The following is a 17,859-nucleotide window of genomic DNA, read 5'->3' as shown; positions in this document are numbered from 1 at the left end:
AAGACTTCTCTTCACCAAAGTTTATCACACTTCCTTAGCCTACATTCTTATCCAGCTAGAAACAAGAAGATTCATTAAACCAGTGGTCCCCAACCTTTTTGGCACCAGGGACTGGTTTCATGGAAGACAAATTTTCCAGGGACCAGGGATGGGGGAGGTGATTTTGGGACGATTCAAGTGCATTACATTTATTGTGCAATCAACCTCTCTGCTAATAATGATCTGTATTTGCAGCCACTCCCCAGTGCTAACATCACTGCCTCAGCTCCACCTCAGAATATCAGGCATTATTCTCCTAAGGAGCACCCAACCTAGATCCCTCACATGTCCAGTTTATAGTAGGGTTCAAGCTCCTATGAGAATCTAATGCTGCTGCTTATCTGACAGGAGGTGGCGCTTATGTGGTGATGAGAGCAATGGGGAGCTTTGCTGTAAATACAGATGAAACTTTCACTTACTTGCCTGCTGCTCACCTCCTGCTATGTGGCCCGGTTCCTAACAGGCCATGGACCAGTACCAGTCCGCAGCCTGAGGGTTGGGGACCGCAGCCATAAACAATCTTTCACCAGCACCTTCATCCTCTTGCTCCCTTGTCAGTCCACTTTATGTGTCTACCAATCATGATCCAGGATCTAAAGAATAATGTCTTCTCTGCTCTTGTGCTCAGGGAGCTTGGTGTTGCTAGAGAAAACAGTACAAATATGTGGATTTGTACCATTATACATTCATGGTTTCTACTCTGTTAGGCCCTCAACATTGTTTCCCAACCTCATTTTTGTTTAGAGACTGTGTCTAGCTATGTTGTCCAGGCTGGAGTGCAGTGGCTACTCACGGATGTGATCACAGAACATTGCAGCCTCAAACTCCTGGGCTCAAACAATCCTTCCACCTCAGCTTCCTGAGTAGATGGGACAATAAGCACATGACACCATGCCTAGCCCTAACCCTTTTACTTAGTAATTTTGTTTAGCTCTCTCTTCCATGTCTCCCTTTCATCCCCTCTTTTATGTCCCTCTATGGCTATTCTTCTTAAGCTCCCTGGCCAATTCCCACCTCCCTAACTCCTAACTAGCTGGCCATTTAACATCCTATTTCACAAAGAACAATGAAGCTGTCAGACAAGGACTCCCATCAATTACTTACCCCCAATCACAAACAAACAGCTGAAGTTTACCTGTTGTTATATTTTCACCTTGAGTCTCAAGCAGAATGAGGTATATATCCTCCTACTTGAGACCAATAGGAGACGAATTTCTTACTTAGCTGGCTTCCCAACTAGACTAACCCCACCACCTGGTACAGTGGCTGGGACATGGTAAGTGCTTAATAAATGTCTGCTGAGATAGACGGTTGTGTAACTGAACCACATCCCCCTGTCCTCTTGCTTCCATCTCCTCCTCTTTCTTTTCAAAACCCTGATTTTGGTTGTTGTCATTCTCTATTGAGCTTCAGCTTTTACTTAATCCTTTCATTCTGTCAGTAGTTGTGCCTAAATTGTTCCCATCCTAAAACAACCACAAAACCTCCCCACATCACTCAGTTCTACAAGCCAGATTCCACCTGTACTAATTCATTGGAACTGGTCTCCAAAAAGTTACTAATTGCCACATCAAATGGATACTCTTCAGACTTTTTTTTTTCTTTTTAACGTTTTGTGATTTTATTGTTTTTAGAATTAAAGTTACCTCTGATTATCAAAGTAACACATGTGCATTGCCAAAATCTTGAAAAGTACAGAAAATGGACAAACGCATACACCCTAACCATAATCTTGACAAATGATTATTTGCTATTTGGGCACGTTTCTTCCTTGCATTGTTTCTTTTGGCACTTTTTACTACATAGGTGAGATAATTTCATTCTTTACCTCAGCTAACCTTCTATAGCATTTTACACTATTGACTGATCCAGTCCCTCCATTAAACTCTGTCTTTGGGTCCCACATCTTCCTGATTCTATTTTGTTGGGCCCTTTTCTCTATTCCCTTTTGGTGTTAGCCTTCATTAGGGTCAGCTGCCAGTCTTTCTGTTCTATGTTTTCTTTTCTTTTCTTTCTTTCTTTCTTTCTTTTTTTTTTTTTTTACTGTTATTTGCATTTATTTTATGTTGCATCTATTTCCGTGCCATAAGTTTTTGTTTCTTCAGTTTCTTCTGGGATATCTTTTTCTTCTGTGCAACCTCCTCTTCTGGTTTTGGAACAATTTGTTGCTTTTCAGTGAGGATCATCTTGATGTGGCAGGGGGAGCTCATGTATGGATTAATCTGACCATGAGCTCTGTAAATTCGGCGACGCATCTTGGGTGCTTTGTTCACCTGGATATGCTCAATGACCAGAGAATCTACATCCAAACCCTTAAGTTCAGCATTACTCTCTGCATTTTTAAGCATGTGCAGCAAAACTTCAGCACTCTTTTTGGGCCACCGACCCTGTGTCCAGCCCCACTGTTTGGGCTGGGCACACCTACCAACTTCACCATTGTAACGTCGGAATGGTACACATTGTTTCTTTAAAGTGACATCTTTCAGATACTTGGTGGCTTTTCATATATGCATACCCTTGATGGCCTGGGCACTTTCACGAGTTTTCTTGAAGTGAACACGAAGATTTGAACCTCTTGACTTGCATGATTTTGTGGGGTTTTCTGGGTCAAGTGAATAGCGAACCATTTTCACAGATCACCTCAGGCCGCTTGAGGGGAAGGGTATGTGTTTTCTTCATAGCTTCACTGGTATAACTTGAAGTCGCAAAATCTGTATCTCCTATCTTGATTTCTTTCCCCAACCCCTTGACTACTAAATCCAGTATCTTACTAGTTATCTATTCTTGGGTGCCTTATAGGCAACTCAAATCAACCTTTCTGCAAAACTGAACTCATTGTCTTCCTTGCTAAACTTGCTCTTCCAGTTGTATTCTCAATCTGGGATATGGCATCATCATTTACCCAGTAACCCAGGCCAGAAACCCGGGAAATTTTTTTAATATTAGACTCCTGTGTCTTCCCAAGCCCCACATTCCACGACAAATCCTGTTGATTGTACTTCCCATGTGTCTCTTGAATCTGTGTACTCTTCATTATCCCCACTTAGTTCCTAATCATATCTCACCTGGAGTACTGTAGCAACATAATAAAGTCTGTCTTACAACTCAACTCGCCCATGATGGTTTACTAAGTGGAGTGTAATACAGCATTTTCCACATGCTGTGTTTCATTGTTACTTCAAACTTATCATCCCCCAAATGGAAGTCATCATCTTCCTTCTCACACTAGCCACCCGCCTTTTCAACTGTTCTACCCCATTACCAGAACCACTAATACATAAATTTTACATTCTCCAATCTCTTCCCCATACTGCAGTCAGAAAGATTATTCTAAAGAGCCAATTTTATCATGTCATTCCTTTGCTCAAAATTCTTGAACAGCAGCTTCTCATTGCCTTCAGGATAAAGTCCAAAGGGCCCTTTGAGCTTTGACTCTTGCTTCCTTTTGCCTGTCTCTGGCATCACCCCTTGCATGCTTGCCACAGCTACTCTGAATTATTTTATTTCCAGAATGTAACACTTCTGGATAATTTTACATACTGTTCTTTCCAAACCTGGAAGACCCTTTCCCAATCTAAACTTTTTACCTAAATAAGTTCTACTTCTCCATCAGATTCAGTTTATTTTTATTTTTATTTTTTTTGAGGCAAAGTCTCACTCTTTTGCCCTGGCTAGAGTGCCGTGGCGTCAGCCTAGCTCACAGCAACCTCAAACTCCTAGGCTCAAGCGATCCTTCTGTCTCAGCCTCCCGAGTAGCTGGGACTACAGACATGCGCCACCATACCCGGTTAATTTTTTCTATATATTTTTAGTTGTCCAGCTAATTTCTTTGTATTTTTAGTAGAGATGGGGTCTCGCTCTTGCTCAAGCTGGTCTCGAACTCCTGAGCTCAAACGATCCACCTGCCTCGGCCTCCCAGAGTGCTAGGATTACAGGCGTGAGCCACCGCGCCTGGCCCAGATTCAGTTTAGAAGCTACTGTCTGTAAAAGGATTTTCCTGACTGTCCTTCCTCCACTTCCTCAAATTGTATGGGTACCCCTACCCTGTGCTTCTAGAACATTTTGTGTTTATCCCTATCTTAGCACCAAATCTGGGTATTCTAATTGCTTACCTGTCTATCTTTATTATATCCCCATATAGGCTGTGAACTCCTTGGGGGCAGGATTCATATTTTATGTACTGTTATAGTCCCTGAAGTAGGATTTTACATGCCTTATCTTGTTTAATCATCATAACCACCCTTTATGGTAGGTACCACATCACTTCTATTTTGCAAATAAGTAAATTGAGACAGAGTTTGAGAAACTTGTCCAGAATTATCAAAAAAAAAAAAAAATCAAAATCAGGATTTAAAACCAGGCAGCCTAAGCAGACTAGAACCAGTCCATCACTAAATCCATCCCCTTTAAATCCCTTCTCCATACCATTTGGCGGTGATCTATCTAAAACACAGATCTGACTTTGTAATCCCCTTTGGTTCCTAGGCCTGCCTGCCTGTCATTTCCTCTGTAATCTGGCTGCTGTCTACCTCCCTGGCTGGGTCTCCAGCCACTTTCCAGGACTCATTTGATAAAGCCACTGCAGAAACACCAGAGTCCCTACTGTCTCCTCCTTCTCTAAGTGTTGGTACCTCTACCAAAATGCCCCCTTTCACTTTACCTTTCTGGAGAAATCCTGTTCATCCTTCAGAGATTAACTATTCCATGAAATCTTTCCTGATCATTCTTTTCCCTATCCCTTTGCAGGCAGTGGGTGAATCCTGTTCTTAGAAGCTTTGTGATGTGAGGTTTAAGTTATTTTGTCTTAGTTTTCTCATTTGTATAATGGAAATAGTATCTACTTCATAGAATTGTTGTGAGGAGTAAATGAGATGACGTAAATTAAGCACTTAGCCTGGGTCTTGAACACAAAGTACTCAAAATATTTAGTAGTTATTATTAATTACTCGTCCCAATTCCTCTATGTAGCTACACCTCTACTGCTGCAAGTTTAACACTGTAATATGGTTTCTTCATGTGTAGTTGCCCCTTGAAAGTGTAATCAATCTCCTTGAAAGCAGCAGCCACAAATCACTCTTCTTGTATTTCAGCATAGCACCTGGCATATTGTTAGTACTTATTAAATAATTGAACTGGCCTGTTTAAATACTACCCATCTTTTAAGGCCTAGTTCAATTTCCATTTCCTCTACTAATATTCACCTGATGAGTCCAGTTGGATTTCCCCTTCTCAGAATTCTACTGCCTAATCATATGCTGTCTTGTGTTATATTATATATAGAAGTGTCTCAATGAGGCAACAAGTTCCTCTAGGAAGGAAATCACCTCTCGCATTGTTTATCTGCCCAACAACAGCTAATATTTCCAATCAAAAAGTAAGTTTTCAACAATTACTTGTGAATTAAAATATTGCTGCCCAAGCATGGAGGTCCCACCCTATCTTTACTAGTAAGTCATCTGTCTCTAATAAAATTCAGCTAACAACTCACCTCCTGACTTTCCTTCCCTTAGCTCTTGGAATTCTGCTTAGAACTACATAAATTTCCCATATCTTAGCTCCCCCGGCATAGAACAAATCTTCCCCTTCCTTTTTAATCTCCCTCAAAGCCCCATAGAGGGCACTATACAGGAAAGGGCTGCTCCTGGGGTCCTTCCAGCCTGCTGTAGATATCTTCAATGGCAACTCTCCACGTTATTTTTCTTTTGTCTGCCTTTTCTATGCCTGGGCCACACCAGCGTAAAACAAATGCTGTTGGACAGTAATGGTAACTTCATCCCTACCACTGTGCATATCAGATGGCTCAGCTGAGAGGCTTTTCAGTACAATCATCGCCCAACCATGTGGGAGGAATGGAAGAACCCTTGACTCAAGTCTTTGGGATAAAGATTTTGGAAAACACTTAGCTAAAATAATGAGCAGGAATAGCTATTTGAAGCACTGCAGGATCAGTCTGCTTTGGTTGCCTAGCCCTATAGTATGGGAGTGAAGAAGGAATAGCAAGTTTTAAACTGAAATACAGACAGCCACAAACATTTCTTGGCACCCTAGGATTCCTAAGGCCACAGCTTAAAATTAAAGACCTGGTAAGCCAGGAATAGTGGGAAAAAGATCACATAAAAGCCTAGATACTAACTGAAGCTCTTCAGCTAACTAGCTTTGCCACCTTACAAGCAATTTATTTCTATACCTTAACTTCTTCACCTGTATCAAAATGAAATTGCATTAACTGAATGATCCCACATTCAGCCTCACTGCCCTCATTCCCCAGCCATATGCAGTTGGCAGACATAAACCAGGGATAACATGCTCAGAAGTCATGGGATTGGCTCAAGGTGAGCAAGGATGAGAAGGCTTCCCTACCCCACCACAATAAACACCATTAATTTATGTCCCCAGATTATACAGCTTTGAGTTTTTACCTGTTATTTGAACTTTTTCACATGATTTTGTTCCAGCTAGACAATAAACTCCATAAAGATAGGGAATGCCTTTCTTTACTATAGCCCCATACTACTTGGCTCGCTCAGTGTCTAGCATGCTGTTCAGAAAGGCAGAGGATTAGGATGCATCACAATCCCCTGGCTAAACCAAAAGAGAACAAACTCGTAACATCCAGAGTAGTTGAAAATTTATTTGGAAAGTTTCTGGTTAAGGAGAGAAAAAGAATGAGTCAGATACTGAGCATAACATTCCTTCTCCAGTTTAGAAGGTACTTCCTTCCCCTTAGTACAATGGGGATTTCTCTGGTGTATCTATGTTTCCTGGATTTGTTTATCTTCCCTGAAGCATACTCATTTGAGAAGTCAATCATGTTTCAGAAAATACCATAATCAACTCTCCTAATCAAAGTCAGGCAAAATGGGCAAGTTGCTACAATCTACCACGTGTGAATGTTGCAAGGGTGGGGGTCGGGAGGAGGTACAGAGCAGCCTGAATTTGTTTCTCCTTTGGTAATGTTTCTTCTGAACATTACATTCACAAGCAGCTTTTAACTCCTTTCTGTGGCAGGTTTCCAGCAAAGCAGACTGGGATATCAGGAAGAAAGAGGTTACCCTGCCTCCTGCTGGCCACAAGCAGAAAGGCTTGTTTCTTTTAGCTTAATACTAAGAAATAATAATTTCTTTTGGCACATTATCACATTTCTCTTTCGCAGACATGGGAACCTGCGAAGGAATGGAAGACTGAAAGGGAAAAGGAAGAATGGGCTTCCTTTTTTGCTTAGCCTGGACTAAGCTGTAGGTGTCAACTATTTAGATCAAATACCTTCAATCCCTCATTTTTCTGAGCCACAACCTGAGGTTGATGCATCGTCTACATTAGCTACAGAAACAAAGGGGCAGACAGAGTTTAGGAAAAGCCCTGGTCTGTATGTCAACATTGCTGCTCCCTCTCCCTAAGTGATGGAAGCGGGGAGCCCAGCTGCATCCCACATTAAAGGCCCTTGTGTCCCTTAGAAATTCAGGGCCCCACACCAGCTCCTTCCCTGAACAGTGTCTTCAGTATTGTTTTCTTCCCCCTCCCAAACCCCAATAAAACACACCAACTGCTTCAGAGTATTTCTGAGTTGGGTTTTTTTGTGGGTCTTTTTTTTTTTGTTTTTTATTTCAAATACTGAAAAAGTCCCCTGGGCTCTGTGGGGCTCCCCATGCTCACGGCTCCTTTCCCCCACACTCACTCCCCTCTCCCCACATCAAATCTACTTCAAGGACAGCACTTTTTAAAATGAACAATTAACATTAGGTTCTCAGCTCGCTCTACAGAATCAGAGGAGCTGTTTGAATCTGTTGTATGCAGACTGAGTTTCTTCTGTCTGGCACCAGGTCTCCAGCCATATCCAACGGCATTTATCCACGGAACTGAACTAGAACTCCTTACCTTTAGTCTACTCCACTTCCTCCCCCTCACACCTACCCTACACCAGTCACATGGTCAAGGAGGAGGATAGTTAGGAATGTTTTTATCAACTCCAAGCCCTAATGCATATTCTCCCAAGTCTCCCACCCCACCCTCGCAACCCCACCCCCAGGATTTCATTGAGATTTCTCCCAACAGTTATTTGGAAAAAAGGTAAAACAAAAAAGGTTCAAGGTCTTGGTGCTCAGCCCAAGGGGCTCCATGCGCTGGGACACCGACGGGCAGGGGCTTCTGCCTCTCCAGCCCGCACCCGAGCCACCTCCTGACCCCTGGCTGCAAAAGCAGGGAGAGGCAGGAGCCAGCACAGGACCCAGGGGGGCAGCGTCTCAGGATCTGGCGGAGCCCCGGGCAGCATCACTCAACTTGGCCACTGCAGACGAACACAGAAGAAAAAAAGAACACTGTCAAGTAATAGGGGAATAAAACCCCTGAATTCCCCGTCTCTACCCCATAATTCCTCCACACTTAACAATCATTAGACCACCTGGCTCCTATCCATAAGAGGAATTGCAAAAAATAAAAAAAGAGAGGGAAAGAGAAGACTTAATTCTTTTCCTTTCTACAAAATAGAATGTTTTCTGCCTTTTTGGAGATAACCATGGAAAACAAACACAAAAAACCAGGGGCTGGTCCCATGGTAGTAGGTTATTAGAACTTATTAACATCCGTGTCACTAAAGTTGGTATTCAATCCCCCACCACTAAATTTGACTGGCTTTAAAAAATAATAATAATAACTAGAGGCTTCCAGTAGGATAAGCTGCCTGGCTGAGAACAGGTTCAGCTTCAGAGGCACAGCCACAGCTACTTGTAGCAGTGAAGACTGACTGAGGAGCACAGTGAGGAGGTGGTGACTGTGGAGGCCAAGGCCAGACCACACACATGTTGTTTTGAGTAGATTTAATAATCTGGGCTTAATCAAAGCAATATGCATTTGGATTTTGAAATGACCCTTTCTTGCTAAGAAAGCTATGTACTTCATGCTATGGTGACAGACACAGAATGTAGCTTGTTTCTTTGCTTTTTTATCCTTGAAGATGACCAGGTAGGGAGAGAGTGAGACCAATAGTTTTTCTGATTTCCCTACTCTTTCTCTTCCTTCCTAAAAACCAGACTCATTGTGACCAGTAGTGTTGAGGACTCAAGCGATAGAGAAGGCAGCTCAGACAGAAAAGAAAAAAGTACAGAATTCGAGAAGATCGGAGATGAAGAAAACGTACAAAATTATATATATATTTATATATATAATAACATGACATATCTATGTACACATGGCTGGGACAGTTGAGGAAACTATACAACGATGTTTGGCATTTTCCCCTTCCCACATGGACTTTAGATTAAGGATGACAGCATGAGGAAATGGAGCAAGAAACACAAAAATTATATACAATTACAAGTGACAGTCAAGGAGTTTGGGGGCTAGGGAGTCCAGGGATCCTGCTCTCTCCATTCCTTCCTCACCAACTTTTTCCTATCCAATCTGCATGACAGCCTGAAAATTAGATGGCCAGTCAGGAGAGAAGTATGTACACACCTCATCTCCCCACGTGCATTATCAGCAAACTTATCAGTCAGTCTCATTGGCCCAAATGTTTGGCATATCAGAATTTGTCGTGAGAAGGCAAGAGAGGATTACAGAATCTTGCTCTTTTGAACAGTTAATTCTCACCCTGGCCCTGTTTGTCTTAACTGGCAGGTTGCATTCACTGAGATTCAGGCCAAGCTGGTGATAACTAGATTGAAGACGCTGGTCACCTGCAACCCCTTTCCTCTACTTGTTCATGAATCAGCACTGCTACCTCTACTTATTGCACAAGAGCTGGGTTACTGAACTATGGGAAGGAAAAGATTTCTTAGTCTTCCTCCTCTCTCTCCCTAACCACTTTCTCCACCTTCCTCCAAGGTAAATCATCTCTTAAGAATCTGCTGCTCCAGCCCTGTAGTAGTACTAAGCCCCAGGGGCTAGCTCAGTTTATCCCTTTTCCTCCTCTTTTCCTAACAATACACTTGGCATATGACTACATCTGAAACATGGGTCAACACATGTGCATGACTGAACATGTTTCCTCAGGCCCACAGCTCTGCTGCCATAACAGCTTTTTAGCAGCTAAGGCCCAGATTTAGGCTGGGAAAGTGGGTGGGGTCAGAGGCAAGAGGCTTCCATGGCTAGCTTCTTAAAAGTTTTTTTCTTGACCCTCAAAACCATGATATCTATGAGGTTCTCTTACCTGAATTTATAACCCCCCAATCTCAACAACTTCTCTCCTCATGTAGCCCTTAAATGGTTCCCCTCTGTAGTACATTCCCAGTATCACAGAGGCTCACCACCCATGGGCCTGCCTCACTATTAGTTTTTACAGTGAACAGCACAGGGTTTTTCTGCTGGTAATTACAGGATTTTAGGATCAGAATCAATTTTATATATATTTAACTCTATTTTACAGATGAGGAAATAGAAATCCAGAGAGGCTAAATGACTCGACCAAGCTTATCTATCAGTTCTGCTGAGACTGAGTGGAACTTGAACCTAGATATCTTGACTCCTAACTCAGTACTCTTTCCACTATCCCGCATTTTCAAAAGCAACCTGCTGGAAGAGAGAGAGAAGGTGCCCATATGAATAATGTTCATCAATCTTTACATTATTTGAGACCCAGGGCAAACTGTAACAGACACTAGGTAAGGAAGTTAAGTGGGCATTGTAGTTTTAGGCAAGCAAGTCAGTTTTTCTTTTTGAGGATTCTCTAAACCTGCCAAAATGGAAACATGAAGCAATAGCAGCATAAGGGACAAAACACTTAGAAGCACAGGAAACATGTCTCATTCGATCAACCTTTCCCAACCATGTCAGGTTAGCCTTGGGATGTTAAACCTGCCAAATCATTCCCAAGGCTCAGCCTAATCAATTTTGGGACATTTTCTTCCAAAAGGAGAAATCACATCTCCCCAGTTTCTCACAAAAGAAAAAGAGCTTGCAGCATTATCCAATCCTAGTCTTTCCTATTTCTGGGCCCTTACCTGAACTACAGTGAGGGTGTAGAAATCTCAATTTAACCAAAGAAATGAATTCAGAGCCCCTCTTCAACCCACATTACCTTCTCAGCAGCCCCCAGCAAAATCATAGTCACTTCTGGCTAACAGGCTGAGAAGATCTGACTAGGTGCCCATTCCATCCCTGCCTATGATCTATAAAAGTCCAGTGGGTGAGGAAGGGGAGGAGAGGGGGGCCCAGGTTACCCCGCAAGCTTGCTGGTGACGAGCGAGGACTTTCTCTGGGGCAGATCCTGTGGGGTGGGGATGTGGTCACCAGTCACCAGGTTCTTGTCTGGTCCTGTACTTGGCAGCTGCTTATTCTTCATTTTGGCTTTGGCCATGTTGTAGTCTCCTGAGTCAAAGTATTTTTGCTAAGAGACAAGAGGGAGGTTTAGGTGAGTGAGGAGCTCTGGCCTTCCTCAAAAGCAAGGAGACTCACATCTCACATCCATCATAAACCCTTATCCACACTCAGATCTTTCAAGGTGTCTTCCTTAATTAACCTTATGCGTATACAGTGTAACATTAATTACATGTACTTATGTCTTCTCCCCAATGTGTTCTGACTTTTTCAGGTATATAAGCAGTTTCCCAGCTAGAGTATATATTTTTGGTGTCAAGCGACAACCCCTACAAATCCTTTGTACCCTACTCAGTACAAGATGGTTCAACCAAAATTACTTAGTTTATTCATAAAGGCTTACTGAGGACCTTACTAGGTACAAAGCAAAAGCCTAGTACTGGGGAAATAGAAATGAGTAAGATATATAGAACAGTCACTTTGGGGTTATCCTAGCAATCAGCAGATCAACCTCAAAATTAAAAATTATTCTCTCAGACCAGAAATAGAAACTGGGCTTGTTCAGGAGGATAATGTACTTTCCCTTTGATTCTCACTGCTCCCACACATGTTCCATGACTGTGACAGCCTGCCCACGCCTGCCTTGCCTACAGCAAGGTAAACTGCAAATCAGCATCACACTATTATCATCTGTGACTGAGATTCAGAAACTGGGATCCTCCGCAGAGATCTGTTTCACTCTCCATTTTATCCACTCCAGTTTGATGATTTACAATTCCTCAGTCAGCTTTAGGTACCTCTGAGGACTGACAAACCTGATTAGGAGTTAGATGGGTATCAAGGTAGGCTCTCCCTTGGTGAGGAGGACCACTCTGGACAAAAAATAAGGTCACTGAGGGACTTTAATGGCTGGTACTAACTTCAAAGGTATGAAGAAATCTACATTTCAAGTTGAGGATTTCTGCGGGACAGATGGTTTCATCTTTTTCTGAAATGATGGACTCCAAATTTTATCTCTCATTCTTAAAATGTACACAATCCTAAAACCCCCACCTTCCAAACAGGCAAATGTCTTGGGGCAATCTACATTCCAGTCTCTAATGTCCTTTACTCATTCCCCCACATGCCCAAATGCCCCAACATTAAGCCTTAATTTCCTATATGGGAAGTCAGAAGGGAACTGATAACATAGCTGGGGTTTACAATAATTTGCCTGGCTCATTTCAAGTTTCTAATTCCTCTCCCTTATTGCTCAACAAAACCTTCAGAAAAGAATCCAGTAGAACTTCTACAGACTTCATTCAAGAATCCCCTTTGACTCCAGAAGAAGAGGGTAAGAGATTATGCTTCATACCCCTTTCTGGAGTCTCTTCATGAGGAAGTCGGATCCTCCAGGCTTTTGTCCTAGGCTTGGATATTTGGCCTTTAGCTTTGCCTCCTCAGCTCTCTCAGGGAGAATACCTTCTTTCTCCTGCGTGTCCTGGAGGAAACAAATGAGCCAAATAAAATTAAAGACTGAGAAACAACTGCTTCTAATAACTCTTATGCTATCAACTTTTCCTGGAGATCCACCCACTTGTAAACATGCTATCTCTACTTTGCTGTTAAAGCTAGACCTTAGTTCAAATCCCTAAAGCTCAAGATGACTCTATTGTGAGAAGAAAAAGACAAGCTGCTTCTCACACTCCACCCAAGGAACCACCCCAGTGACCTGTGAGTATTGGGTTAAAGGTAGTATCTAAACAGAATATTTTAATCAAAGAGCGGGCCATAGCTCACTCAGCACAGACACTAAGAAAAGAGCTAGCCAGGGCTTCTGGTGATACAAGATGAGTAGGAGGGTTCCCTAGGTTGACCTACAAGTTAAATTGGAAATCAAAGGGAATAAGTTTGCTAGATGTTTCCTGCTTATTCGGAGTTTAAGATAGCCATCCGGTAAGTCTCCCTGTGGAGGAGCCTAGCTATGTGGCCTTTCCCAAAGATCTCTACCTGAGTAATGACACAACGCTGATTCAAAATTTCCATAAATATTGCGGTAGGAAGGTGATCAGTAAATAGATGAAAATGACACTATTTTTAACTTAAGCAAAATAAAGATGAAGTAAATTCACTAGTTTTTACCCACCAGTTTTAACCAAAATATCAATACCTACTCTAGTGGGGCAAGTGATGGAAGCTTGGGGAAATGCCAAAAGCTCAATTGGCTTGCAGGGGTTCTCGCTATTCAATCTCTTCTTGCTTTTTGTGGGCCCTGATGCCCTTTTCATTAGTAGCTTTTTTTTTTTCTTCTTCTTTTTTTAGAGACAGGGTCTGCTCTGCCACCCAGGCTGGAGTGCAGTGGTGCGATCATAGCTCACTGCAGCCTCCAACTCCTGGCCTCAAGCCATCCTCCCACCTCAGCCTGGGTAAGTGCTGGGATTACAGGCGTGAGCCACCACACCTGGCCTTTTAGTGACTTTCTGAAAGGCCCTGAAGTCAATGTGTGACTCTTTTAGTGGAATTACATCCCCTTCCCTTGAAAATCAGGCATAGGTATAACACCACATGTATTTCATGAGTCCTTGAGCCCAGTACTAAATTTTAGAAGTCAAATACAAACCCCAAGAAGAGGTTTATTTGGCATTAATGTTTTCATCACAGAACCGTGGGTGGACTAAGTCCCACTGCCTTGGAACTCTGGGGGAAGAGGGTGGTGTCTTTCTCGTCACGACTCTGTCGACATCTTTTCTAGGTTTAATCTCCACTATTCTGTTTGGAACTGTAGTCCTCTTTAATCTTGTTCAAGCCTTACTGAAGGTGAGCAACAGACCATCCCCCAACTATCAAAATAGGTCTCTTGAGAAAGTTACCGCCTTAAACTAGCCATGATAATAATTATTACTCTCCCCTCCCCCAGTGCTGGTCCTTCTTAAACTTCTTTACCTCGACCAGTATGTTTCCGCGGATTGAGGATGCAGGCCCCAGCCTGGTTATTGGGCCATTCACCTCTACTAACCAGTAACACACATCGTTTCCAGGACCACCGGCCCCCTTCCATTCACCCGAACACCCGCCCCACGTCCAAGACCGGCCAATTATAGCACAGCTTCCATGGTTTGAGCTGTAGGCCTATTGGCCAATCAGAAAAGGTACTGTACTGAGTGACAATCGACCTAACTAACCAGCACCAAATCAGCAGGCCATGTTGAAGCTCACCCTGCGTGACGCAAGAAGTGGCCAACCCCTGCAGAGCCTGAGACCATGGCGACCAATCCGCACGGGTGGGAGACCGTCTCCCGCCCCATCTCGGTCGCCCCCAGCTCGCCCGCCTGCACCCCCTCCATTTCACCTGTTTCTCCTCGCCGGTCTCCTCCGCAGGGTTCTCTTCGTCTTGTTTCTGGGACATGGCGGGACCGGGACTGTGGAGTGTAGGGGTCCCGGGAAGTCAGCCGGAGAAGGGAAGGGGGAGGGGAAACGGGGACAACCTGAGCTGCTGCTTCGGCTCCTGTCACTAGGGTTGCTCAGTCAAAATGGCGGCCGTTGCCTGTGACGTTGCGACCGCCCCTTCCTAAGGGAGCCAATGGGAGTGGGGTTGATGGGGCAATGACGTAACGATCTACCAATAGTCGCTGGCTAAAGATGCGTTCCATATAGGCGACCGGCAAGCTGGAACACCAACCTGGGAAGAGAATGAGCCACAAGGACCAATTGGAGGCCTGTGGGGGATCTCAGGGGCGGGGCTGCTAGCTTTGGCATTTTTGCTTTTTGGTGGGCTTGGACTTCCATGAGCCCCACCGCCCGGCGCTCAGGAGGGTTTGCAGAGCGTCACGCTGGAGAGCGAAAGGATGCAGACCTTTTATTCTCAGGTGGAAAGGATTAAGCTTTGCAAAATGTTAGCAGAAAAGTATCGATCTCCAGAAAATAATTTGGAGATCAGATTGGATTTTTAAATGGTACTGAACAGAATTACGAGGTGTCACTTTATGTGTGAAATGGAGAGATTGAGTCCCAACCCGAGTTGTCTTGCAGAACACTAATGGCTTAATGGCTTATGTTACATAGTTTAACCCTTATGTACAGTTTTATACTCGTTCAGAGTCATTCGAGGGACTACGGTCCTCGAAAGAGGGAGCACATTCTAGGTACGTGGTAAACATTTAATAAATGTAGTTAACCTATCCAGAATCACAGTTCAACAATATTCCACTTGAGCATCTGTCTGTACATGGTATTGTATTAGTTTTACAGGGGATGCATATATTGTAAGGCAGACTCAATTTAATAGTATTTACTTAAATATAAGTTATGGAAAGCTTACTGTCTCGTCGGGGTTTGGAGAGGAAGAGCTTTCTCGGTGTGCCGTGCGTACCATAAGTCCCCAAGATTAAACTGACACATCTTCCTGGAGTGTTAATCAAAAAGTGTGGCATATTTATATTAAAAACAAACATTGGTCTACTACTAAAAACACTGCAAATTTAACATTAAATTTAAAAATTTTTTAGGTAGCTTCTTGTGACAGCCTTGGGGCTAACCATTCATTTTTCTGTATAATTAGGTGCATTTCTAATGGAAAAATGTGAGCAGCACTGGAATGTGATTATAATCATACAAGGCAAAATATGATAAGCGTCCATATAAAATAAAAGTGTTAATATAGTGATGTGGGATTCAAAGGGAGGCTCACATTCAGTTTAGGTCCTGGGAGGGGGGGGGCTTCTGGGGTGCTAGTAATGTTCTGTTTCTTAATCTGGGTGCTGGCTACATGGGTATGTTCATTATTCATTGACTTGTACATTTTATTTTGATTTATGTACTTTTCTCTGATTATGTTACAGTTTTCCTCCCACCCCTACTTCATGATTATGTTATAGTTCCATATAAAGTTTAAAAAGAAAAGGTATCTAATGTGAAGAGAAGGATGAAATAGAGAAATGAAAGACTGAATTAAAAAAACAAGCCATCTTGTTTAAAAAATGTATTACCTTGAGCATTTTAAAAAAGTATTTTTTAGTCTTTTAAATGTTCCTAATGGTTTTAAGAATCCAGTCAGCTATTCTGTCACCTTCTCTCTTCTCCAGTCTTCCCCTCTTCGATCATAACCATCTCTTCTTCCCTGCTCCCCAAAAAAGAAAAAAAATCTAATTTGGATTAACATAAATCAGTTTAAACTAACTTACCTAAGACATATTTGTCCTCTACCTGGGAGTTCAAGAAAAGCTGGGGATACATGTTTTTATTACCAGTAAGACTAACCTACTGTGTGATATTATGGCTTTAAATATCCAGAAATCTTTAAAAGTTCATCTTCAGATCGGGGGGGAAAAATTTCAACACCTCTGAAATATGAGAAAAATTTTGGCTTTGAATTTTTTCCCATCAAATCAGGAGGTTGATGTATACCTATTGGGCTGACTTTATGTGGCAGAAACATGGATTTAGTCATGAAGCCCTTCTGAAGGAGTAGAAGCCCCCCAAGTCCCAGGTATGTTTCTAAAGAAAGTTCAGATAAAATATGCTATTATACTTTGGGAGGTTCAATTAGGTTAAGAAAAACAAAGTAGTGGCCAGATTATTTATATTCAGGGAGGAAAATTCTACACAAAAGATGTCTATTTGAAGAGCTCCTATGGAGTATTTGATTTTTTTTTCCCTTCTAGTTGACTCTAATTTTTTACAATCTGGAATGCAAAGAAAAACTATCACAGTGAGTTGGGCTGTTAGAAAAAGGAGATTTCTTTTTTTTTATTTTTTTTTTTGAGACAGAGTCTCACTCTGTTGCCCAGGCTAGAGTGAGTGCCGTGGCATCAGCCTAGCTCACAGCAACCTCAAACTCCTGAGCTCAAGCAATCCTCCTGTCTCAGCCTTCCGAGTAGCTGGGACTACAGGCATGCGCCACCATGCCCAGCTAATTTTTTCTATATATATTTTTAGCTGTCCATATAATTTCTTTCTATTTTTAGTAGAGGTGGGGTAGGTGGGGTCTCGCTCTTGCTCAGGCTGGTCTCGAACTCCTGAGCTCAAACGATCCGCCCACCTTGGCCTCCCAGAGTGCTAGGATTACAGGCGTGAGCCACCGCGCCCGGCCAGAAAAAGGAGATTTCTGACAGAAGTGACTCTCACTTTGTGTGTTATATTCATGAGAATTTTACTGCTTTCTAGGAGAGATGGCTCCCTCAGTTATCAATAAAAAGTTGTGTTTGCTCTTTCCAAATTACATAGACAACCTGGAATTCACTTAGGAAAAAAGACAGACCAAGGCCTTGAAAAGAATTGGGGACACAGAAATAAAGATGCATATATACATGTAATAGATAATAGAAATATATCAAAAAGCAGTATAACTTATTTCAGCATTAAGGCAATTACTTTTATTCTTTAGAGAGTAAAACACATTTTTAGAAATCATATGAATATATACTCATGGGCATTTTAGCTGTGTGGAAAAGGGGGAAAACAAATTTTTATCTGTTATAATTAGGATCTTTATAGTTTTCTTAAAATTTGATGTCAGAAAGCATGCACGGGAGCCTGCGGAACCGCAGCCATGCCACCAAAACCATCAACAGGAGCATCTCTGAGTTCACTGTG

General features: G+C 42.5%; 1 protein-coding gene and 1 pseudogene across 1 annotated transcript; both read right to left on the bottom strand.

Moving 5' to 3' along the window:
• Positions 1–2,088: 2,088 nt before the first annotated feature.
• On the bottom strand, positions 2,089–2,870 carry LOC138390027 (large ribosomal subunit protein uL22-like; annotated as a pseudogene).
• Positions 2,871–6,678: 3,808 nt separating this feature from the next.
• On the bottom strand, positions 6,679–14,816 carry ENSA (endosulfine alpha). Its single transcript, XM_069480660.1, has 4 exons — positions 14,618–14,816; positions 12,644–12,769; positions 11,193–11,359; positions 6,679–8,323 (listed from the first exon to the last, which is right to left on the bottom strand). Exons 1-4 carry the CDS (start codon positions 14,672–14,674, stop codon positions 8,308–8,310), a joined length of 366 nt encoding a protein of 121 aa, XP_069336761.1. The 5' UTR covers positions 14,675–14,816; the 3' UTR covers positions 6,679–8,307.
• Positions 14,817–17,859: the final 3,043 nt, after the last annotated feature.

This window comes from Eulemur rufifrons, chromosome 8, assembly GCF_041146395.1.
Source record: "Eulemur rufifrons isolate Redbay chromosome 8, OSU_ERuf_1, whole genome shotgun sequence".
NCBI lineage: Eukaryota > Metazoa > Chordata > Mammalia > Primates > Lemuridae > Eulemur > Eulemur rufifrons.
The sequence above is the reverse complement of the archived record's forward strand: the minus strand, read 5'-3'. Positions and strand labels throughout refer to the sequence as shown.

Coding starts and splice junctions, on each gene's coding strand:
- ENSA (XM_069480660.1), bottom strand. CDS start 14,674: ATGTCCCAGAAACAAGACGAAGAGAACCCTGCGGAGGAGACCGGCGAG. Junction 12,770..14,617: donor AGACCGGCGAGGAGAAACAG/GTGAAATGGAGG, acceptor TGTTTCCTCCAG/GACACGCAGGAGAAAGAAGG. Junction 11,360..12,643: donor TGAAGAGACTCCAGAAAGGG/GTATGAAGCATA, acceptor CTTGTCTCTTAG/CAAAAATACTTTGACTCAGG.